At 35.7% G+C, this 24,087-nt stretch overlaps 1 protein-coding gene across 2 annotated transcripts in view; it reads left to right on the top strand.

Moving 5' to 3' along the window:
- Nucleotides 1-23,323, top strand: part of IPO5 (importin 5) — a 39,682-nt gene extending 16,359 nt beyond the window's left edge. For both annotated transcript variants that reach the window (XM_074329439.2, XM_019756911.3), the window contains exons 9-26: nt 1,315-1,402; nt 3,117-3,223; nt 6,531-6,655; nt 6,748-6,837; nt 6,929-7,102; nt 10,260-10,478; nt 11,558-11,641; nt 13,263-13,395; nt 13,485-13,606; nt 14,717-14,813; nt 15,913-16,085; nt 17,046-17,157; nt 17,247-17,302; nt 18,288-18,410; nt 19,304-19,523; nt 20,152-20,380; nt 21,782-21,923; nt 22,574-23,323. In XM_074329439.2, coding sequence (XP_074185540.1) covers nt 1,315-1,402; nt 3,117-3,223; nt 6,531-6,655; nt 6,748-6,837; nt 6,929-7,102; nt 10,260-10,478; nt 11,558-11,641; nt 13,263-13,395; nt 13,485-13,606; nt 14,717-14,813; nt 15,913-16,085; nt 17,046-17,157; nt 17,247-17,302; nt 18,288-18,410; nt 19,304-19,523; nt 20,152-20,380; nt 21,782-21,923; nt 22,574-22,660 — 2,381 coding nt within the window. In that variant the 3' untranslated portion in view covers nt 22,661-23,323. The remainder of the gene's footprint in view (nt 1-1,314; nt 1,403-3,116; nt 3,224-6,530; nt 6,656-6,747; nt 6,838-6,928; nt 7,103-10,259; nt 10,479-11,557; nt 11,642-13,262; nt 13,396-13,484; nt 13,607-14,716; nt 14,814-15,912; nt 16,086-17,045; nt 17,158-17,246; nt 17,303-18,287; nt 18,411-19,303; nt 19,524-20,151; nt 20,381-21,781; nt 21,924-22,573) is intronic.
- Nucleotides 23,324-24,087: the final 764 nt, after the last annotated feature.

Here is a 24,087-nt window from a genome sequence, read left to right as displayed (position 1 = left end):
AGTAAGGCCATCACTGTGGAAATGATTTATCGTGGAGAACAGAAAACAGTTTGTATCTCAGGATTCGGGAACGGAGAAGCGACAAATGGGTGGAAATTCCCGCCTGGAAACCCTAGTCGTAGGGGCAACTGGTTATGTCTGTGGGAAAAAATATCGCAACCTCAGACATTCTATAAGAAACCAATTTAGGGTCGATTAAAAACTAAACAGTACAGATACATTTTATAAGTAAAGCTTGATAGTAGAAAATAATTTTTTAAAGACTGAAACACAAACCATAGGTGCAGACATTGCTAAGTTTGCAAATACTAAGACAACTTTTGTCCAACCAAGTACACCATAAGTGAAATTAAAAGATAAGCTGCAGACTAGAAGAAAATAGGTGCAGTGCACACAATCAGAGTTTTGGTATCTAGAAATTAGACAGGCTAAGAAAAGGAAATTCACATAAGAGGAATCTGAAATGGCTAACGAACTCTGCTCCTCAAAAAAACAAGTGTATTTGTGGGATACAAGTTATTAGAAACTTTGACAATATCCAATGCTGATGAAGGATAGGGATAGGAGAGGACTCTGACAGCTCCAGGGCACTTCGCACAGTGTTGTGAAATAACTTCCCTGAGAAATGAAAGCTTATGCAACCACTGTGGATTGCAGTTTAGTGATTTTTAGTGCTACTGCAGATACTTGTAACAGTTTTATGCCCTGAGCTCACTCTTACACATATCAAGGAGATATGTATAAGAATCTTATCAAGGTAAATTTTGCAATAGGAAAAAAATTGGGAACAGCTAAAATGTCCATTAACAAGATAGTGTTTATATAATGGAATGCTATGAAGTAATTAAAATGAAATCTATGTATTTTAAGAAAAAATACCAAAGGATATGTATAGTGATACCATTTATTACATAAAAAATAAAATCATGAAATAGTGCTCTTTGGTGTAAGATTACAGAAATCTATATTTCCAAGTATAAAAACAGTTTGGGAATGGAAACACTAATTTTATAATGCTGCTCACCTCTGGTGAGGGACAGAGACTACAATAGGATTTGGGAAGTTTGACTTTTATCCTTAATGTTACTTCTTAAAAAGAAGAAGATCTAAAGCAAATGTGTGAAAAAGGTTAAAATTTAACAAATCAGATGTTGGGGGCACAGACATTATAAAAATATTTTTGTCTCACCCTCTTAGAGGCAAAGTAAATATTTCATTTTTTATTTTTACTTCTTAAAATTCTTGCTTGTAAATAATGATGTTGATAAAGAAGAAAGCAGTGGTGTTGATGTATGAAATGATTCTTTCCGTTAGTCCCTCAGATGTTAGCAATGATGGTTGACCTGGAAGAGGATGAGGATTGGGCCAATGCGGACGAGTTGGAAGACGACGATTTTGACAGGTAACTGTGTGCAGGGCCCTGGTGGCATAGAGCACGGGCAGGTGGCAGTGAGAGCTTTAGGGGTGCAGGCCCATCTCTTTCCCACTGTATTGTGTAATCTGTAGTTAAATTTTTGTTTGGAATATGGGACACTTTGGCTTTGAGTCTGAGTTATCTTATAAAATATGTATAAAGAAGCTTTATTGTGATAAATGCCTTTATATATATAGACTTCACTTAGAATGGTTGTTGCAGATAATTCGCTGTGAAACTTCGTAGTTTCTTAATACAATGCAATTTAACTTTATAGAGAGGAGACAGTGGTAGTGAGATTTGTATGTACACTAGAAGATAGTAACACTGGAATTTTACTTGCGGCGGTGACTTAGGAGGCCCCCATGAATACAGACTCCTTTGGAAAAATCAACCAACCAAAATCTATATTCACTGTCCAGTAGTGATGATGGCTGCTTCTTACGTGTATGTGAAACCCAGCACTTCAGAATTCTATTATTTTAACTGATTCTTTTAGTAGTCCTAAAGGTATATTATCATATTATTGATGCAGAGTGGAGAGAGAAGGTTGGGTGGTTTGTCCAAATTATATAGCCAGTCGGTGGGCTGGGGTTTAATACCATTTTTCTTACTCTTCCCAGAGCATTATATTACCTCTCTTTCTTAAAAAGAACTGAAAATACTCCACTAAAAGACTGGTAGGCAGTATAAGCTACTATAACTACTGAACTGAAAGACATTTGACTTAATAAAATACATGGAGTGTTTTTGAGGCTTAATCCCATTTTTAAAAATGACTGGCTTCTGACCTTACTACTGCTTTGAAGTGTATGAAAGTAATCCTTCAATGGAAATTACTTAATAGGGCTGAAGAGAAGATGAGCTCAGATCTGGTTTCCTCTCCCTGGTTCAGTTACTGTAATGTGCTGCTACCTGGCCTGTAATTTGCCCTGTAAAAGACACTTAAATTTATGATTTATGAAGCTATATTTTCTGGACTAGATGAATAAGATTTTATCTAAGTAAGCCATAAATATATTTTCAAGATCAGTTTAAGTCTGAGAACCTATTCTAAAGGTCAGTTATAGCTTTATCTTTATATGTAGTCTTGTCTTCACAGAACAGTTAAAGATCATGCATGTAATAAACTCACTACTAAACTTGGAGTTCTAAGACAGTGCAAAGGCTTTTATGCCTAATTTCTTCAGTTTTCCGTGAAAACACTAGAATTGATTTTCAGATATATATAATTTTTGGCAATACAGTTTGCACCCCTTTAAGAGTAAAATAAGCTCACAGTGAGGAGTAAATCATATACAGTCTCAACACCTCTTTCAGTTTTCTGTGTTCTGTCCATCAATAAGTTTGAAGAATATATGTCCAGGAAATGAGATACACAAGGCTCTCCTAAACGCTCTGCTCACATTTCTGAGGCTTGAAAGTATCAGAACCTAAATTTTAGCCAGTGATGGGTGTAGAGAGAGAAAAAGGGAAAAGCCCTGAAAAATAAGATTCAGACATAGAACTTTTTTAATTACAATAGAATTATACTTTTATTCCCTCTGCCCCTTTAACTCTAGGGTTTTTAACCCACAACTTACTACATACAGTCGAAAGACTGAATTCTTTTTCAGGCCTAGTTTAATAACATGTTTAGAAATACCGGTATAGTGCACTATTCTTGTGTATTTTGAATGTGTTAAATTTTGTTTGTGTATAGCAATGCAGTTGCTGGCGAGAGTGCTTTAGACCGAATGGCTTGCGGACTTGGTGGAAAGCTCGTTCTGCCAATGATCAAGGAACACATTATGCAAATGCTTCAAAATCGTAAGCTGTATTTCTTTCAAATGCTAGATAGAATAGTGGAATGTGACTTTCTAAATCTTAAACTCTAACAAATGCTTAGACTGTCTAAAAATTAATCTTTGCTTTTTTATATTCTGTTTAACCTAAGTTTTTACATTATGCTGATAAAGTTCTACTTAGTCATCTTTGAAAACATTCAATCTTATGTTAAAGAATATTTTTACCCACTACTGCCAATATTTGATTCTTCCTAGAATTGGCCTTAGTGTATAAGAAAAATTACAAATTTTAAGGAACATATACAGATTTTCTCCCTAGCCAGAAACATCTAGATTTAAATTTAAATAAGCATTATTTGCATGTTTATGAAATTTTAGCATATTTGATTTATGTAATCTTCATCCAGTATCTTATGTTTTTAAAAAAATTAGTTTATCCAGGAGTGAAGCCACTGTTATATTTCTATTATTTTTCTAACAAATATTTGGTCATTTGTGAGCCTATCGTAATTTGTGTCAATACCAAAAATTGTTGTACACATTTTTTGTCTTTTTAATTACAAAGTTAATTTGCTTAATTTTTCTTTAAAAAGTCAAATACAGAAATCTGTAAACTAGAAGTCCCTTACCTTAGTTTCAGAGTTGGCCACTATTAACAGTTCTCAGAGACTGTTTTACATGCCTTGCTCCAACCCCTGCAAGTCTTTTTCTCTGACTTTATTTATGCACATATGCAGGGGTCTCTCCAGAATGTGAATATACCGTACAGACACACCATACTTAAGCTTTTGCTCCACAGTACATCATATCACCACCTAATAGCCTCCCTTATTTAATAGCTCATAGCATTCCACACTTTACCCATTAAATGTTAATGGTTTTTGTTGAATACAAATAGAGATACTGCATACTCTTAACAGAAATCCTGGCTTGCTTGTATGAATATTTATTTGCAGAGTACATTACAAGAGGTAGGCTTGAGGGTCAAACCATCGATTTAGGATCTTAAAGTAGTGAAGCTGAGTAACAATACCAACTTCAAATGAAAGTGAATTATTAAGAACTCTATCCCTTAAGCTGTTTATCTAGCTCCTTCTTATCCTATAAAATTATTATTTGTTCTGAAAAGTCATGGCCCAAAACCAAAATCACATTAATGATGTGATTTTACATCTGTGTCTTAAATAATAGTTTCCCCTCTAAAATTTTTCGCCTCTAAATTTTTTTATGGTTTTTTTGTCTTGTCTGTTTATAAAGGGATAGGAACAGTTAGCATCACAGATTACTCAACCTATAACAGCTGCTAGGAAGAATCTGGTTTTTCCATTTTTAAGGTAAAAGTAAAGCCCAGAGATATTAAAAGATTGCACAAGGTCAGCCAGCTGTCAGTATTTCTCCACTGATTCACACTTCACAAACAGATTTGTTGTGGATGTGATTTTCTGATTTTAGTGAAAAGAATTTGACTTTAAGTTCTTCCTACAATTTACTAGCTAGTGCAGAAAGCTTTACGTATATGGCAATGAACCCTGAAAGATTTGTTACTGCTAAATGTATGACTTTGAGCAAGTCTTTTGAGTCTTTGTTTACTTGTAAAATAAGAAAAAGATGCTTGCCCTGCACCCAGGATTGGGATTAGGATCCAAAGATGTATTTACTATATGTCAAAAGTACTTTAACAAATTGTAAATGATAGATATTTCTTAGTAACATATGCCACACTTTTTTTTAAATTGTTTTTGCTTTAAATAATAAATAGCAAATTTTTCTAAAGCTTAAAATTCAGAGAAGGAAAACCATTTCCAAATCTGCATATGATACCATCATTTTACTGAACATTCTTCCAGGAGCTCTGCATATTGAGAATATATGAGGCACATCTCTGAACCAAATATAGATGTCCTTCAATAAGTATTTACTGTGTTTCTTCTTGAAATGAATAAATCCCGCATGCAGAGATTAGTATCAGATACTGATATATTGGTTTCCTAGGATTACTAATCCTCAGTTGAGAAATTTTGGCTTAGTATTGAATAAACACATTTAAAACATACATAAAATAATGTTATTGTAAGTGATAATATAGTTTTAATGCTTAACATCAACATTCACAAATTTTCAGAAAATTTTAATAGTTGAATTAGTTACAACAGAGTTCATCTTTACATGGGTTTCAAGCTCTCCAAAGTGAAAAATTAAATATATAATTCAGGATTTTTCTGCAACTTGCATAATCCTTATAGCAGCAGTTCTCAAACTTTCCATTCTCGGGACCCTTTTATACTCTTAAAAATTATTGAGGATTCCAGAGTGCTTTTGTTTATGTGGGCAATACCAGTGTTTATTAGAAATTAAAACATATTTAAAAATAAGAAACCCAGTATACCTTAACAGAAATAACATTTTTTTGTGAAGAATGACTTTTACAAAACAAAAAAGTTTTTAGAAGAATGCCCTTTTTTGCAATTTTGTGAATACCTTAGCTGAATTCTTTTATCTGCTTCTATATACAGTCTCGTGATTTCACCCATGTTGTAATCCCTGGACTATTTCACTATACTCTCAAAATGAAAGTAAAGAATAATATTATTAGGAGAATAATTTTGACTTTGTGGACTCCCTGACAGACTCTCAGAATCCGAGGGTTCTTGGGCCCCACTTTGAAAACTATGACTATACACAGATCCTAGCATTATATTTTTATGTATATCGTGCTTTGTTCCACATGGAATTTGAAGCAGCCTAAAGGGAACAATAACATAGTAAATATAAATATTTAGAAATCAGAGTCAGGAAAATTATATATTAGAATAGGATATGAAGTCAAGTAAAATAAACATTGTTTAGTTAATATGTTGTTAACCAAATATTAGAATACAAATAAGATTCATCCATATTCACTTAATGTATTATTAAATAAAGAAAATAGCATCTTTCTTCGGCCTTTTTTCTTTTTAAAGAAATGTGACAATGGAAATCAATAAGTTTATATTCAATAAACAGTAGTGTGTGACACAGAAAATCCAGCTATTTATTGCTTTTAGTAAAATATTAAAGGGAAAGTCTCTTATTTTAAGTAGTTGATTTAAATACTGAGAAGCTCTTTACTTTCATATTATTGCCTTTTAACTTTAGAAATGCTTGTGTGACACAACCACTATTACAATGAAATAATCCAGTCAGGTATTTTTCTGTTCACTTTCTTAATTAATAAATAAAAATACTTTGTGTTATTCTTTTCAAGATAAACAGAACTTTTATACATCCACCAGAATGACATGTTTGTAGTGTCTCATTGCAGTTCTTTCATTCGTAATTCTTTTCCGTAGCTGACTGGAAATACCGGCATGCAGGGTTAATGGCCTTATCTGCCATTGGCGAAGGATGCCACCAGCAAATGGAAGGAATTCTAAATGAGATAGTAAATTTTGTTTTGCTTTTTCTTCAGGATCCTGTAAGTACCAATAAATGCTTGATTCATAATTATTACCATAGTTTCACATGGGAAATAGAAAACCTTTACTAATACAAAGGAACATATTCCAGCATCCAAGAGTAAGGTATGCAGCCTGTAATGCCGTGGGACAGATGGCCACAGATTTTGCACCTGGTTTCCAAAAGAAATTCCATGAAAAGGTAAGTATGAAGTCCTCAAACATTTGAATCAAACTTGAAGAAGAAGGATGGCATTTCAGAATGTATGCTTCTGTATGATTTAATTTCACAGGTGATTGCAGCTCTGCTGCAGACCATGGAAGACCAGGGCAACCAACGCGTGCAGGCCCACGCCGCTGCCGCTCTCATTAATTTTACTGAGGACTGTCCCAAGTCGCTGCTTATTCCGTATTTAGATAATCTGGTGAAACATCTGCATTCCATCATGGTACTTAAACTCCAAGAGGTAAGTTGTAAGATCTTCCAGCCTCCTATTTGAGATTAATTTAGGTTAATTTTATGGTTAAGACCCCTGGAGAAAGCGACTTTTCTGCGTGGCTATAAAGAATAGACAGTTAGGAGGACATTCTAGGCTTGACCATAGAAGGAACCACATGGCTTTTATAGGTTAGGTAAGATCGGTATATGAATTACCTTGAAAACAAGGCAGTTATTTTTGAACTCTGATTTATGTAAATTGGGAAGAACCATTTTACGTTCTTAACTGCTGCAGGAAATCATGTTAATGTGATTATAGGAAACTAGCATGGTAGCATTGTGAGACATAAACAGAAAAAGGAGATTTAAGGCAAGACTGTCATACAATCATCGTTCAGGGAGTGTGGATAGTAATAGTGGAAGTTGGGGGGAAAGGAGATTCAAACAGACATTTCTCAAGAAGCATTAGCATTTTATTTCTGCCAGTTTGAATTTTTGGGGGGGAGTGGGAGACAGGAATTTATTGGGGAACAGTGTGTACTTCCAGGACTTTTTTCCAAGTCAAGTTGTTGTCCTTTCAATCTTAGTTGTGGAGGGTGCAGCCCAGCTCCAGGTCCAATTGCCATTGCTAGTTGCAGGGGGCGCAGCCCACCATCCCTTGTGGGAGTTGAACCGGGAACCTTGTGGTTGAGAGGACATACTCCAACAACTGATCCATCCGGGAGCTTAGTGGCAGCTCAGCTCAAGGTGCCGTGTTCAATCTTTAGTTGCAGGGGGCGCTGCCCACCATCCCTTGTGGGACTCTAGGAATCGAACTGGCAACCTTGTGGTTGAGAGCCTGCGCTCCAACCAACTGAGCCATCCGGGAGGCAGCTCAGCTCAAGGTGCTACATTCAATCTTAGTTGAAGGGGGCGGAGCCCACCATCCTTTGCGGGACTTGAAGAATTGAACTGACAACCTTTTGGTTGAGAGCCCACTGGCCCATGAGGGAATCGAACCGGCAGCCTTCGGAGTTAGGAGCACAGAGCTCCAACCACCTGAGCCACCTGGCTGGCCCCCAGTTTGAATTTTAAAAGATGAAAGAGAAGGAAGTAAAAATATTGACCATTCTTCTAACCTGGGTGACAGAAATAGAAGATGTGAAAAAGAGTATTCTTTTTGCTTTAAATATGTTGAGCTTTTAAAATAAGACCTGGCCATCTAAATAGAAGATGGTTTATGGTTGTAGCTTAAGTAAGAGACAACCTAAAAACGATTGAATGATATTAGCACAGCAGTATATGAGAGAAAGATGGATGTAAGAAAGGCAATGATTGAGGCCCAGTTGTCAAATACAATAAAAATAAATCACTATTATGAAATGAAATGAATAAAAAAGGACATACAAAATTAAAGCGTTTTTACTGTTGTAGTCAACAGATATAAAGGCACTGTCAAATTGCTGTAAAAGTTTCTAACATTCAATTCCTGTAACAGTTCATAAACCACACTTTGCATCTGACTGATTTAAAGAAGAACAAGGAGGAAAATGAGATACAGTATCTCAGAAGACAAAGAAAGGGGTTTGAGACAAAAGGATGAGTGTTAAGTGTCAGATGACAGCAGAATAGGAATATGATAAAAGGAACACGAGTGTATCTGAAGACAGGAAGAAGATGTAGACCCAAGTTGAAGGCAGATTGGTTGGTTGGTTGGTTAGTTAAATCAGGAATAGATGGATGAAACGATTCTACAAGTAGATTTGGGTAGAGGGCTGAAGTGCAAAGAGTCTGTATCCTCCTCCCCTTCCCCCAGAGGGACAATGCATGAGATACTTAAAGACTGAAGGAAGGAGTTGCTGAGATGGGATGGGAGGAGGATAAAGTATGTGAGCAAGAGTTGTGTGAAGAGAGGGTAGCCAAAGAAGAAGGACATTCCTTTGAGATCAGAGACAGGTCCAGATATTAAATACGAAGCACATGCCGAGATGCAAAAGAAGGGGATAACAACGTCTTAAGGTGTGGTGAACTCATAGCACAAGGTGAGGAGCTCTGCTGAGAGTGTGGTTGTAGACGATGAGAATGAAGAAAATCCGGAGTAGTTACTAGGTTAAGTATTCATGTGAATCCACAAGGAATTATAAAATAATATTGCCAGGTGATAGCATGAGCGCAGCTGCAAATAGCCAGTTAGTATTTGTCACTAGCCAAGTCAGAGAATACTGTAGGTCTTTGGTTGCAGGAGAAAGGTGGCTCATCTGTTTTACCAAGACAGAAATGGGAGAAAGGGCACCCGTGTATCATTAGTTATATCTTCTGGGGAGAGTCAGATTAGAAGATAGAGGAATGGATCCAAAAGGGAATTTTCTCCATAACATAGTAGGACAGCATAAAATATATAGTAAATAGTGGGAATAAATGAGGAAAATGAGTAAGGGTAGGCATTAAGCTTGATGGATACAAAATTTTTTTTTTTTTTTTAAGATTTTATTCGGAAAAGAAAACAGAACTTTATTGGGGAACAGTGTGTACTTCCAGGACTTTTTTTTCCCAACTCAAGTTGTTGTCCTTTCAATCTTAGTTGTGGAGGGTCCGCTCCAGGTCCGGTTGTGGTTGCTAGTTGCAGGGGGCGCAGCCCACCATCCCTTGCGGGAGTCGAACTGGCAACCTTGTGGTTGAGAGGACAAGCTCCACCCAACTGAGCCATCTGGGAGCTCAGCGGCAGCTCAGCTCAAGGTGCCGTGTTCAATCTTAGTTGCAGGGAGCACTGCCCACCATCCCTTGCGGGACTCGAGGAGTTGAACTGGCAACCTTGTGGTTGAGAGCCCACTGGCCCATGTGGGAATTGAACCGGCAGCCTTCGGATTTAGGAGTGTGGAGCTCTAACCGCCTGAGCCACTGGGCCAGCCCCAAAAATTTTTAAAGGAGTCAAATTTGTGCTGAAGGACTAGCTGTGCTTTGAGATAAAGCAAAAGTAAGGCGTGTTAACTAGTTTAACAGAAGAGAAAGACGATCCCACATAAATAGTTCAATAGATTCTTAAATTTGCTCCAAAACCTAGTCTCTACTCCACTCTGGCTGCTGGAAAGTGGTCTCAGCTTGCTATTTCAAAATAGTGTTTGGGAAAAGCCTTCAGGAACGTGAAGGGAGTGTTTCTTCTAGTTTCTCATTTACATAATTTATTTTGTGTGTCTTCCTTCTCCTAGTTGATTCAAAAAGGTACCAAGTTAGTTTTGGAACAAGTTGTGACATCTATCGCATCAGTTGCAGATACTGCAGAGGAAAAATTTGTCCCCTACTATGACTTATTTATGCCATCACTAAAGCACATTGTTGAGAATGCAGTTCAAAAAGAACTGAGACTTCTCAGAGGAAAAACTATTGAATGCATCAGTCTCATTGGTCTGGCTGTTGGGAAGGAAAAAGTAAGTGATTTGTAGTATGTTGGACTTACTGTATGTAACTTGGCTATGGAGACATTAAGGGTACACGAGTTTTTTCATTCTGATAAATGATTTTCTGGATGCTTATTTTTTTCCATCATCTTACTGTCACATTACTCGTATTTCATATATAAATAAATTTTTGTCTTCATTTTTTCATTGTTAATATTAAGGTTTTTTCTTAACTCATTTATGCTCTTGAAACCTCCCCCTTTCCCTACCACATGCATGTACGGTCTATCTCTTGGGAGGCATGTGGAGTTCAAGATCCATATGTTTAGTTTCACCCATTTAAACGTGCTTGGAAACATTCCAGTTACTTTCCTGTTAATTTAAAAAGCATTAAGTATCCTAAGAGAGAAATCTGTATACATATAGCTTTTCAGAAAATAATTAGCAAGGACCATTGGACATTGTTTTTCTTCCCAGCCAATATCTCAGCATTGTTAAAGCTAATCCAAAAGGAGTTCTTCTGTCATCAACCCCTAATGTTCTGGTTCTCAGAACTAACATCATAGAACCTCTCAGTCTGGTCTCCAAAACCAGCATCGCTATTAACTAACATGAATTGTTTTCTGTGGGACACAGAGAACCTAACCAGTAAAACATTTTTATGTTCCATACTCTATATGTGGCGGTCAAGCTATTTTTGAAACACTGCGTATCCGATGAAGATTGCCAGAACCTCACAGAATTAAATGAAGATCATGTAGTTGTATGGAGCAGTCCAAAATTTTCTTTCTGGATTTTGATTGTCTTTTTACTGCTAGAAATACATAAATCATGGACCAGAACTTGATGTCATTAGAAATATCCTTATACTGCAGTTAATTTTGACCTTCACTGGGAAGTATGTTTTTCTAGAAAGAGCCCTAAGTCTTTTGTAATATAGATGAAAAATTTTCAATATAATACTTTCATCTGAGGGGTTATGACCCATGTAGGAAATGTAATAGATCTTTTGGGGAAGTTTTGTTATTACATGAGAAACAATAAGTACCTCTCTGATCTGATGTACACGAGAAATGTTGGTGTTGATTTTGCCAAATATTTTCTTCAAGTTCATGCAAGATGCATCAGATGTGATGCAACTGTTGTTGAAGACCCAGACAGACTTCAGTGATATGGAAGATGACGATCCTCAGGTAAAGCAGCCGTCACACATTCGCATTGACCCATTTGGGAGTTGTGGATAGTGCAAGGCTAAATGTACTGAAAAAAGAAATTAAGTAATAGGCTTTTGGAGATATTAACCCATGGTTTTAGAGACATTCTTCACTGGTTTGACTACTCGTGACATTTTTCCTCATTTTGTTGTAGTTGCTCCTTCTCTTCCAACTCTCAAGGTTTTGCCGCTCTTCAGGGTTCTCTCCTAGGCCCTCCTCTCCTCACTCCCCTTGAGCAATGAGTGTCATTTACACACAATCATGGCTTCGGTTTTCTCTATATGCTTGTGACTTCCAGATGTTTCTCTGAATTCAAGGTTCATTTATCCGTTTACTCTAGACATCTCCATTTGGATGTCTCTTGGTCCTTTGAATGCTACATGGTTTCCCTCTCCTGTCAAAAGAAATAAATACAGAAACCTAACAATTTTAGAACATGCCATGCTCTCTTCTCTCTGCCTATGAATAAACAAACATTTCTTTAACTTAGAAAGAACCCTCCCCCACTCAACCTGGCTAACTCCTGCTCATATATCATGTCCTGTACAAGTTTCAATGGTGGGTACTTACGACATTGTTGTAATGTAATAATCATCAATGTCCTAATCTTAATAGTATTCACAATGCCTTACATAAAACAGGCACTCAAATAACTGTTTAATTAAATTTTGACTTTACACAGCCACACTAAATTGTTTCCCATGCACTTAAAATTGTGGGGGTTTTTGTTTTTTAATTAGGAGGCGGGAGTGTGTGCATGTAAGATAGATACCCTGTTTTCCTGAAAATTAAGACCTAGCCGGACAGTCACCTCTAATGCAACTTTTGGAGCAAAAATTAATATAAGACCCGGTATTATATTAATATTATTATATTATACCCAGTCTTACAGTAAAATAAGACTGGGTCTTGTATTAATTTTTGCTCCAAAAGCAACATTAGAGCTGATTGTCTGGGGAAACACGGTATATAGAAAGATACCTGGGAGTAAAAATCACTTTCTGAGTTACAGAAATGATGAATTAGAACCAGATTCTCTGTAGGTAGTTTGCAGATAATTAAATATATATGAACACAGTAGGAGAAGAGGTGTCTTAAATAGACCCAGCCATTTACACAGAAAATTACTGTAGCCAGGAGAAAGGGGTGTTTTGTTTCTTGGGTATTAATAAATGTTTAATGAATGGAATACTAGGCAGTAGGGATACAAAGTCAAATAAAATATTTCTGCCTTCGAGAAAATTAGTGCCTAGGAGTTGATATGTTTAAGTGGGTTTTATTTATGTGATTCAGATGATAATAGATGTATGTATATATATATATATATATTTATTTATTCTTGAAAGTAAAAAAAATAGGTACAGTCCTGGTCTTTCTCTTTTGCTTCACCTGCCATCTGTATGTCAGTGTAGAAGTTCACAGTGATTTTGTTACTGTTTCTGAACATTTTAAGTGTATGACCTTAGAAAATGTACTTATTAAAGTACCATGAATGTAAACTAAACAGTTTCTGTGAAATAGGGAAATGGCTTTCTTTATCATGTCTTATTGACCTATTGCTTTAAAATTAGTTTTAATTTAATTTTAATTTCCCCCCCAGATATCTTACATGATCTCAGCATGGGCCAGAATGTGCAAAATCCTTGGAAAAGAATTTCAGCAGTACCTTCCAGTGGTTATGGGCCCTTTGATGAAGACAGCTTCGATTAAGCCTGAAGTAGCCCTTTTAGATAGTAGGTGTCTTCATGAAGACAACAGTTACAAAATTTCTTTCTTTGTTATTAATTTTAACATGAGTTTGTTTTCTTCCTTGTTATAAAAGCCCAAGACATGGAGAATATGAGTGATGATGATGGTTGGGAATTTGTGAACCTTGGCGACCAGCAAAGTTTTGGTATTAAAACTGCAGGATTGGAAGAAAAGTCAACTGCTTGTCAGATGCTGGTAAGTGATAACGTGTAAACTTTGTTTTACAACTTCTTATAATACATTTATATACATTTGATAGGAGTGCTTTTCATAGATGCTAAAGAAATTATTTTGAAGAGCAAGAATATGTTCTTTAAAAAATGTAGAACCTTTTCACTCAACGTTTCTATTTCTGGATTTCCATCCTAGAGAAATTATGTGGACAAAGCCTTTTATTATCAGTGCTGTTTCTAATAACAAAAAAATGGCCTGAATGCCTGTTATCAATAATTACAGTACCTTGGAGTATTACACAGCTGTTGTAAATTCACACAGGGCAAGGATTTTGTGTTTTGTGCTTAGTGTATATAGTAAATGGTCAAGGAATAGTTTTTGAATGAATAAACAGAAATGTACTCATGATATTAAAAATAAAACCAGGGTGATTTCAGTTGTGTAGATAAACGTGGTAATATGATTATCTCTTATGGTATTATGGGGGTGTGTGTTTAAGATCTCTTAGTTTTTCGTTGTTTATCTTTATGAGCATGTTATAGACAGTGAGGGATATTTTAAAAAATATTTACTGCTTATAATTTGTAAACATTTGGATTAAAGTGTCTTTCAGCTGGAGAGCAAATATAAATGTAAGACCTTTAAACAAATCTTAATATAGTAGGAGAGAATAAAGAAACTTTTTAAAAGTTTTTTCTCTTTTACTATTTAAATAGTGATTTTTTAAAAATACAAAATAACATAAGCCTGTTGACTGTAGATTTACAAAGTGATATGCTACAATTAAGTTTTCAGGTTTTTTGTATCTTTTTAGTTGTGATATATTTTGTTTGAAATATTTTCAGGGTATTAAAACTTGTGCTAAATTCTCCCACACACAAGAAATAAAAAATACCTAGTATTCCTGATTTTGAATGACAATATATACTATAGTCATTTAATGGGCCTTTCCCATTTTACTTTTTTTTTTTCAGTAGTTAAAAGACTAATTTGACAGTCCTACATGCAACTTTAAATGTAATTGTAATCAGGATACAACATTCTGTGGTCCTTATGATTTTGCTGTTTGTTAATAAAAATACCTGTTAGCTAACGTGGATATTGAGTTCTTTTTCAATACTTTGGTTTCAGGTTTGCTATGCTAAGGAGTTAAAGGAAGGCTTTGTGGAATACACCGAACAGGTTGTCAAACTGATGGTCCCTTTACTGAAATTTTATTTCCACGATGATATCCTATACATTTTGAATGCAAAACATGTCTAGTTTTAGTTAATTGTAGCTTGTTCAAGTATTATTAGACTCTGTGTTAACTGAAGGGTACCGTCACCATTATTGTTTGTGTTTACACTATAATTTCAGGTTATAAACTTGGTTCTTTGCATTTGCCTTTGTTTCCTTTGTGGCCAAAACATGAAAAAGAAAGTTATTGTCTAGTTGACCATTTTCTGTGGACCACTGAAGGATTTTAAGGATTGGTATTTTATTGGCAAATATGTACAATTGTATATAATTGTTTTCCCAAATATTTTTTGATAATGTTAAGAAAGTAAGATATTTTTTAAGAGATTAGAAATTCACTGATACTTAAGTTTCTGTAGTACAGAATGCTACATTTCAAATGTGGATAGCACCTTTGGGGAGAAACATGTCGGTAAATCTGCATGTTAAATATCTTCCTCCACAACATAGTAGTAGTTGTAATTAATGCTGTAGATACATGTTTATGCCTTTACACACACACACACAATTTCATAGATGGGTAAAAAAGGACAGCTCCACCGAGTGGTAGAGTGTAAACCCAAACCCAGATGTACCTGCCTCCAGATCCCTTTGTTGTAGTTTCTCATGCTGTATCCAGCAGTGGCATCCATTACAGAAGACAGCTTTTCCCCAGAGACACTTCCCATGATGCAAGAGGACAAAGCAGAATTGTTTTTAAGAAGTCTCCAGACATTATTTTACAAATGGTGTTAGATAGGGAAAAGCAACTTAATGTTTATTGAAAATGAAAAAGGCTAGTACGGGAAGAGATCCAAGGGTCCCAGGTCTTTTCACAGTGATTTTTATGTTTTTGGGTTACATTAGAGACTCACGTTGTAGATGACAGAAAACACAAGAGGTATATCTTATGGGCAGGAGACTTCTATTTTTATACACACGTTATATTTAACACAAGTTCTTGGATAGCAGTCTTAGATAAACAGAAATTGGATAAACAGACGTTGCCTAGCACTCCTGTTAACTCTATGAGCACTTTAACATTTAAGTAAACAAAATGATAGGACAATCTTTTGAGGATAGTGATTACATTTCCTTAACAATAAAACGTGTTCGAGTGGCAGCAGCAGAATCCATGCCTCTTCTCTTGGAATGTGCAAGAGTTCGTGGTCCTGAGTATCTCACACAGATGTGGCATTTTATGTGTGATGCTCTAATCAAGGCCATTGGCACAGAACCAGATTCAGATGTCCTCTCAGAAATAATGCATTCTTTTGCAAAGGTAAATATTTTTCTCTTAAAGATATGTATAAAAGTGTGTGTTCATTTATTAGTCTTGCTAAATACATTGGGGGATTTTTGCTATAACAGATTTTTTTAAATAAAAATGTTCAGTTCTTTTTAATTTAATATTTTATTGTCATATTTTTATGTTTTAAGAGTAGTTTGTATTCCAGTCTTGATTAGTTTCTACCATCGTTTACCTATAATCCAACTTTAGAAGCTTGGGTATCATCTCCAACTCATGTCTAGTTTTCTGTTCTAGTCTCTCCTAAACTCCTCTGTGTTTTTGTTCCCATTGCCTTACCTCTGTGCTGGTGAAATAGCCTGACTTGGTCTATTCCAGAAGTCGTTCTTTTCTTTTCCTCCCAGTTCATTCTCCTTTTCTCAAACATTAACTTGCTCTTTATTTGAGTCACTCACCTTCACATATTCTTGGTCACCCCCCGATTGCTCACAGGTTACCCTGCAATTCGGTTTAAAAGTTCTTCAGCATCTTTATTTGTCCCCATTTACACTCCTGCAGTTCAAAATGTCTTATTTTTCCAAAGAACGCGTGCTTCCATACTTTTGCCCATGGCATCCCCTCTGCCTGTGATGCCGTACCAGGGCAGACTTGCCCTTTCTCCAGTGCTATCTGTATAGAGAGTATGTATGTAGTAATTGAGCTCCTTAGAAGCTGCTTAGTCTGTTCCATCTTTGAATCCTCAGCATCTAGCATAATGCATGGCACTTAAAATATGCCTAGGACAAGTTTAAAAGAAAAATGTTTTTAAAATTCTCTTTAAAATGTTGGCATGGTAACAAATACAAACCAAGGGTATCTACTCATTTAATCATTACTCTTCCAGGGTACTGAGTTGTGTTAATTTTTCTCATGTGATTCTTCATGAAGTTTTTCTTTCGACTCGTAAAAACCTATAATTCTTAGGGTTGCTTTCTTTCTTCAACTTCATTTTAGTGCGTTGAAGTAATGGGAGATGGATGCCTTAATAATGAACACTTTGAAGAATTGGGAGGTATACTGAAAGCTAAACTCGAAGAACATTTTAAAAATCAAGAATTGCGACAAGGTAAGTTTTTTTTATGCTTTTATTTCTGAATGTAATCCTTGACCATTTTGGCAGCCATTTAAAAGGACGTTTATTTGGGTGTGTTTTAGTTAAAAGACAAGATGAAGACTATGATGAGCAGGTGGAAGAGTCACTACAAGATGAGGTAAATTTCCCTTCAGAACTTCATTTACATGACTTTGCGTCTGGAAGATTTTTAAATGCCTAAGTTTCTAATTCATCTAGCATGTCATTTTCATGTGATTATTAGTAATTTTTAGCAGAAGAATTGGACATGTATTTGTCCTTCAGTTAGAGAATAAGTAATTTGAAATTAGTGTTCATTTTGTTGCAATACCTCACACATAGAAGTACTTTGAGTTCACCTACTATTGTTTTTACACACTCCTCACAGCTGTTTTGTATTTAGTGGTGCTTTCACTCTTTTAAAGATTCTTGGACTCAAATTCAGATAGATGTTAAGGGACTGCGTAAAGCCACACACAGTTGAGGACCTAGGACTTAAGGCCAGACCTTTCTGTAACAGCTGTCTTTCTACTGGGCAACAGACTAATGCAGATTTACTTCTAGTAAATAGTACACAGGCAGTGGTTAGTAGAATTCTTCTTCACCTTGTTACTGTCCTCATCAAACCACTTGACGCCATCAAACATATTTCAACTATTGGGGCTCCATAATATGTGGCATGTGGCCTCCCTGGGACCACTGCTGACCTCTGCAGGTCATCCCAGTTGTCGGCAAGCACTCGCACTGCCACCAAGGTTGTTCACAGGGATACGAGGGAAGTAACTGACACTGCGTCTCCCCATGGGCCCGCTCTAAAATTAGAACACTTTGTTTCAGAACTTTGAAATTTGGGATAATTTTTCAGTCATACGTTTTTTTAATTATATACCAAGAAAAATCTGCAGTAAGTGCAGTACTTGGCACACACCTTATCTTTCCATAGGTAGGTGAGAGACATGACACCCAATCATTGAGGTAACTGCAGTCTTTGGATTATTACTATGACCTTAAGAAAGTGATGAGAAATTTAATTTTCCACATTTCTTAGATTTTAAAAAAATAAGTGTTATTGTTAATAGTGAAGATACTTTTTAATACGTATGGGTGTGTCTGTTTTGTTCTAGGATGATAATGATATTTATATTCTGACCAAAGTGTCAGACATTTTACACTCAATATTCAGTAGCTACAAGGAAAAGGTGTTACCATGGTTTGAACAACTGCTTCCGTTAATTGTCAACCTAATTGTAAGTATTGCCTTTCTTTGACAGTTATTTTAGATAATTGACGTAATTCTTTCATTGCAGCATTTGAAAATGTACAGTTTCAAGTTAAAATGGATCTTAGAAATCAGAGGTTTTTACTGTGCATCTTTAATTTGATCAAGTTTATTGCCCTGGATATTTTCTCACTTGATAATGTGCTTAAAGTTTGCTAATTGGGTTTTCCATAGTTCAGTTAAATCATAATACGTACAAGTGATTTTTCATTATTTTAGATTATGTTTGCCCTGCTAAATTAATAAATGAAAACAGTGATTTTTTTTTTTTTTTGCAGTGGACCCTAGAGAATTTAGTTACAATTCTTGTTGTGTACTACCAGTAATTATAGATTCTGGATGATGACTTGATGTGTTGTTTTTTAAAATATATTCTAAATTAAAAGCAGTTGTCAGATGTTTGTCCTTTTTTTGACTTTCTATTTTGTATATTTTATTGTATTTAGTAGTGTAAGCCATTTTAAAAAGATTTAGGCACATAGGACATAGCCTCTTGAATCAATAGTATAAAAGAATATCTTCGCAGCTTTATTATTGTTGGTGTTTTTTAAATACAGCATTACCATTATCTTTTTTATAAAGTAAGTGTGTGTACACTGCTACTATTGTCAGTTCTTCCTGGTATGTGGTAATGACAGATTGTCGAATTCTGTAACAGTTCACACAAGTCTCTCAAACCTATACTTATTTAAATCTATGAGGTACTTTGAGGATTGTTACTCACAAAAAGTGATTGTTACTAGTTGTTTTTCCTTGTGTCTGTCAGGAATATCTATGTAAGCAGTCTGTAGTGAATATTTATTTCTTTACATTCTTTATGTACTCTAGTATTCAAATCTTAAAAGAGCATCTCTTTTGTAGTGTCCGCATAGACCATGGCCAGACAGACAGTGGGGATTGTGCATCTTTGATGATGTTATAGAACACTGTAGTCCAGCCTCATTTAAATATGCAGAATATTTCTTAAGGCCAATGCTGCAATATGTATGTGACAACAGCGCAGAAGTCAGGCAAGCAGCTGCGTATGGCCTGGGAGTCATGGCACAGTATGGTGGAGATAACTATCGTCCTTTTTGTACAGGTACTGATGTTTATTTGGTTACATACATTTCCTTCCAGGCATCCCTTTTGTCCCTATTGCATTCTCTCTTCCACACGCCAAACATCTACCTATTCCTGCTTTATTCTCTTTTCCTTTTTCAAACACTCCATCTGTGGCACGTAGGAATTTATCGTCTTTATTTTCATAGAAATGGAAATGAAATCTGCGTGGAATCAGAACCAAATCAGAGCCTCCCTACCCTAGTCTTCCAGGGTGCAGTTCATTTTGGGTTGGGGGAGGTATATTACAGCCCTAACATAGGACTTTTAAAACATACCGGGGTTCCTGTAAGTTAAGCACAGGAATATTAGGTAACTAGGTGGCTTTTAAAGCTTAAGTACTCTGGGGTGAACAGGAGGGTAAATCTGGAGGTTACTAATTTCTTGGAGTCTCTAAGTCAGTAGCCTGCTAGTGTTCGTAACTCTGCTGGGACAGACTCCCTTTCATTACTGGTCTGTGATTCTGTAGCCAAGAAGACAAAACATTCTTTACACTTTAACATTTCTTCACCAGAACCTGTAATTGAACCAAAGGTAAAAGAAATATTTATGTTTACTTGCATGAAAATGTGAGCTTTAACTGGCCTTTTCCCAAATGCTTGTTTTAGAAGCACTTCCTCTGCTGGTAAGAGTTATTCAGTCTGCCGATTCTAAGACCAAAGAAAATGTCAATGCTACAGAGAACTGCATCTCAGCAGTAGGGAAAATTATGAAGTTCAAGCCCGACTGTGTAAACGTGGAAGAAGTCCTACCGCACTGGTTGTCTTGGCTTCCACTACATGAAGATAAAGAAGAAGCTGTTCAGACTTTCAGTTACCTGTGTGACCTGATAGAAAGGTAAGAACAAGGCTGTACCTTCCCTTCCCTTCACAGGAGACAGTGCTGCCTGTGCCTGCCCTTGGGTGCATAGCTGTGCAGCAGTGCTCTCGCCGGAACTCAGGCTGAGAAACCACACCACGGTAACATTGCTTCATAGTCTGGTTTGGGTTGTTCCTTACGGAATTAAATTCAATGGGTGAGGCATTCCAGAACAATGTTTTAAGAAGCTTTCTTCTAATGTTTTGTCTCCCACCCTATTTATTTATTTATTTATTTTATTTATTTAGCTTTAGGTTTTTTGTTTTTTGTTTTTTTATTTCAGTTTTACTGAGATATAATTGACATTATCATTTACTAGAATGAGACTGAAGTACATTGTTAATACCATTATTTTGCCCTCTGAAATCCTGGCGTTTTTCTTTGGATTCGGGAACCAGTGGTACAGGGAAGTATAGCAGACAGGCGATCAAGTTCAGGCCCTGGGCCCTGCATCATTATTGTTTTGTGCCCAGGAGGAAATTGAAGAATCGCAACAACCTGGAGGCTGTAGAAGCTACCAGATCAAAGATGTGTTCTTTGGTGGTCTATTTTTCTAAGTCCAAGTTCCTCCACGTATTAGTCAGATCTGGGCCCTGTCACTATTAATTACTTGCTTTTAGTTCATGAATTAATTGAAGGGTTATAACCATTCTTATCCTGGAGTTTGTAGACATGGACCAGTGGGCATATTCCTTCATGCCTGTAAGTTCACATTCACACAAATACTGTGTTTGCGTCTTCCCACTGAGAACATCATTCAGGAATATAACAGCCATCCTGGACACTACACACTCCTTGCCTGCTTCTATCTCTGAAGGGACCAGTTCTCCATCATGCTGTTTGATAATCACCCTCAGAAATGACTACTCTAGAATTCTGGTTAAATTCACTTTTACATTTATTTTCATTAAACTTGCCTAGAGGTTGTTTACTGGCTTATTCTTGAAATGCCCAAATATCATTTTGAACTTCATATTTATTTTAGGGACCATTTTGCAGTATCTAAATGAAACTTGTGTTAGGCTGTTATTCTTTTTAATATCTCGTTTGTTTTTTTAATAAGTTACATTACTTTTAAAGCACTTAGGGCATTCTATTGTTTGGCTCTTAAAACAGCTTTGAGAGTGAGCCAAGTATTTTTTCTAATTTACATGGGAAGAAACTGAAGAGCTAATAAGCAAAATTAACTGGTTTTCCTCCTACTGAATTTTTAAAACGCAGTTGATTTTAGTGAATGCATAATCACTTTATAAAAATCTTATAACAAAATTAAATGTTGGAGGGAGAGTGTAGGAAACTATGAGTGCTTGAGTGATTTCTCCTTATAATTTTCATTTATAATGGTTTTCTTCTCTTTCTTCTTTCTCTTTCTTTTGTCAGTAATCACCCAATTGTTCTTGGCCCAAACAATACCAATCTGCCCAAAATATTCAGTATAATTGCAGAAGGAGAAATGCATGAGGCAATTAAACATGAAGATCCTTGTGCCAAACGTCTGGCTAATGTAGTTCGCCAAGTACAGGTAAGCTGATTTATTTAAATTAGGGAAAGGGAAATAAAACTGTTGTTTGTTTTTTGTGGCTTTTTTTCCCCCCATATTCTTTATTAGAGGGGAATAGAAATCTAATGTGCTAAGGAAATTTTATTTTTATATTCTCTTGTCTCCAAGCCTCAACATGACTATACTTAATATAATTTATATATGTTCTCATTATTTATTAGAACTAAAACCTTTGTCTTAAATTTGAGACATTTTGAATCTTCTGATTGGTGCTTAGCACAACTCATTATGTATAAATTTGCATATCTCTGAAGAAAATAGATGCACCTGGTCTCAATAAATAAGAAGGGGGTTGCATATTTTTAGTGCTATAAACATTAATTTTATATGATTTTTACTCCCTAAGTTCATGTGTTGATTACTTGAATGTGTCAGCTATCTAGTATAGCTTTATCAGTGCAAAAATGAAGAAAACTTACTATAAATGCAACAAACTTTAAAGAGATAAACAGATTTCTTGCTTTTACAGTGATCCTCATCAAACTAATCTACTTGGAAAGAAAGTATTTTGGCTTTATTACCATCTACCTAACAGTGATTGTTAAAATACTTCCAAATGACCATTTCACCGAATCTAAGTCTGTGAAACTGTTTTTTCTGTTTTTCCCTAGACTTCTGGAGGATTGTGGACTGAATGCATAGCACAACTCAGTCCTGAGCAGCAGGCGGCCATCCAGGAGCTCCTGAACTCTGCTTGAAGGGCCTTACTACCATCACCAGAAAACTAACTACAAATAAACGTTTACCCTTTCGTTTAGGTTTCGTTGTTTGTTTTTGAGCAAAAGAGAACGGTAGAGTTGTGTGTAGGCCATTCTTCTCCAAAGCCACAACAGCAGGAAGAGAAGCACTGGGTTTCAGAATGGTGTTTCAATGGATTTTATCAGACCACTGAAGAAGTTCCCTACAGTAGCACTGAAGAGTATTTTTCTATTGGTATATCCCACCATGTGAAGGTGAAAGGGAAATGAAATTAATTTTTCTCATTAGACATAAGGAAATTTAAGACAAAACAGCTTTAAGATTTGTTACTCAAAATAGATGTGTGTTAAAACAAATTGCTGTACACCTAGTGTTAATTCTATTAATTGGAGTGTGAGTTTTTTTGTAGGGTAGAAGGAAGCCTACCCAGCAAACTAGTAGATCCAAAAATTGAAAAAAGCTGAAGACAAAATACAAGCATGATGTCATATTTGATGTCACTTTCGGTTCTTTTACCCAGAAGGCTTATGTGGTGACTTAGTTTGGAAAGCTTTTCAGCTTCCAGCCCTTGAATGTGAAGTGTCGTTGGCATGTCTGGCAGTAGTCTCATTCACTCCTCAATAAACAACATTGAAATACAAAAAAAGTTGGTGTAAAAATTCCGTACTGTCTGGCTTGGATTCATTTAATGTTTTTAATATAAAAATAATCTAATATTTTTTTAAAGTAATAACTATGGCTCTGAATGTTTTCTTCCCCTGATATTTTCCTTGTGCAATTCAAATTTGAAAGTATCTAGTTTTTACCATCTCTCACTTTAATTTAAGCTAAGTTATGATACACCTACTCCGTTCACCGTTGGTGTCCTTTTAAAACTAGGCTTGTTCTGGTTAAATAAAAAAGATTTGGCTTAGTATTTTCATTGCAAATTGTAATTGCTATACAGTCACACGCAACTTTTAATTTTATGAGAAGTATTATGGCTAAAATTATTTTCTGATAAATTCAGTACAATGTGTGAATGTTTTTTTTTTTTAATGTATTAACCTCATAGCAGTAAATGACTTGCTGTTGTTTCTTTAAGTAATTTTTCTAAGGGATCTTAATAGATTTCTGTTGAAACGTCAGTGTTAACATTTTTATAGTTTGTACTAAATTTAACCGTGATATAAAAAATGAATTTTATGCCTAGATCAGAATTTAAAATTAAAGGTTTTTTTCTTTAAATGATTTGCATTACTTTATTAAAACTAAATCTGAAGTGGAATAGAAAGTAGAGTGCATTATATTAAGATGGTTCACTTGGTAGCAAATACCCTTCAAATACATTTTCAGTTTTCAGCACACCATTAGCCCAGAAGTTTCAGTGTGTGGCAGAACAGGCTGAATGACTTCACTATCTCAGTTGTTGCTTTCAGTAGGTACC

This window comes from Rhinolophus sinicus, chromosome 16 (genome assembly GCF_057876585.1).
Source record: "Rhinolophus sinicus isolate RSI-liver-muscle chromosome 16, RSI-T2T, whole genome shotgun sequence".
Lineage (NCBI taxonomy): Eukaryota > Metazoa > Chordata > Mammalia > Chiroptera > Rhinolophidae > Rhinolophus > Rhinolophus sinicus.
This window is presented reverse-complemented; position numbering and strand designations above follow the sequence as displayed.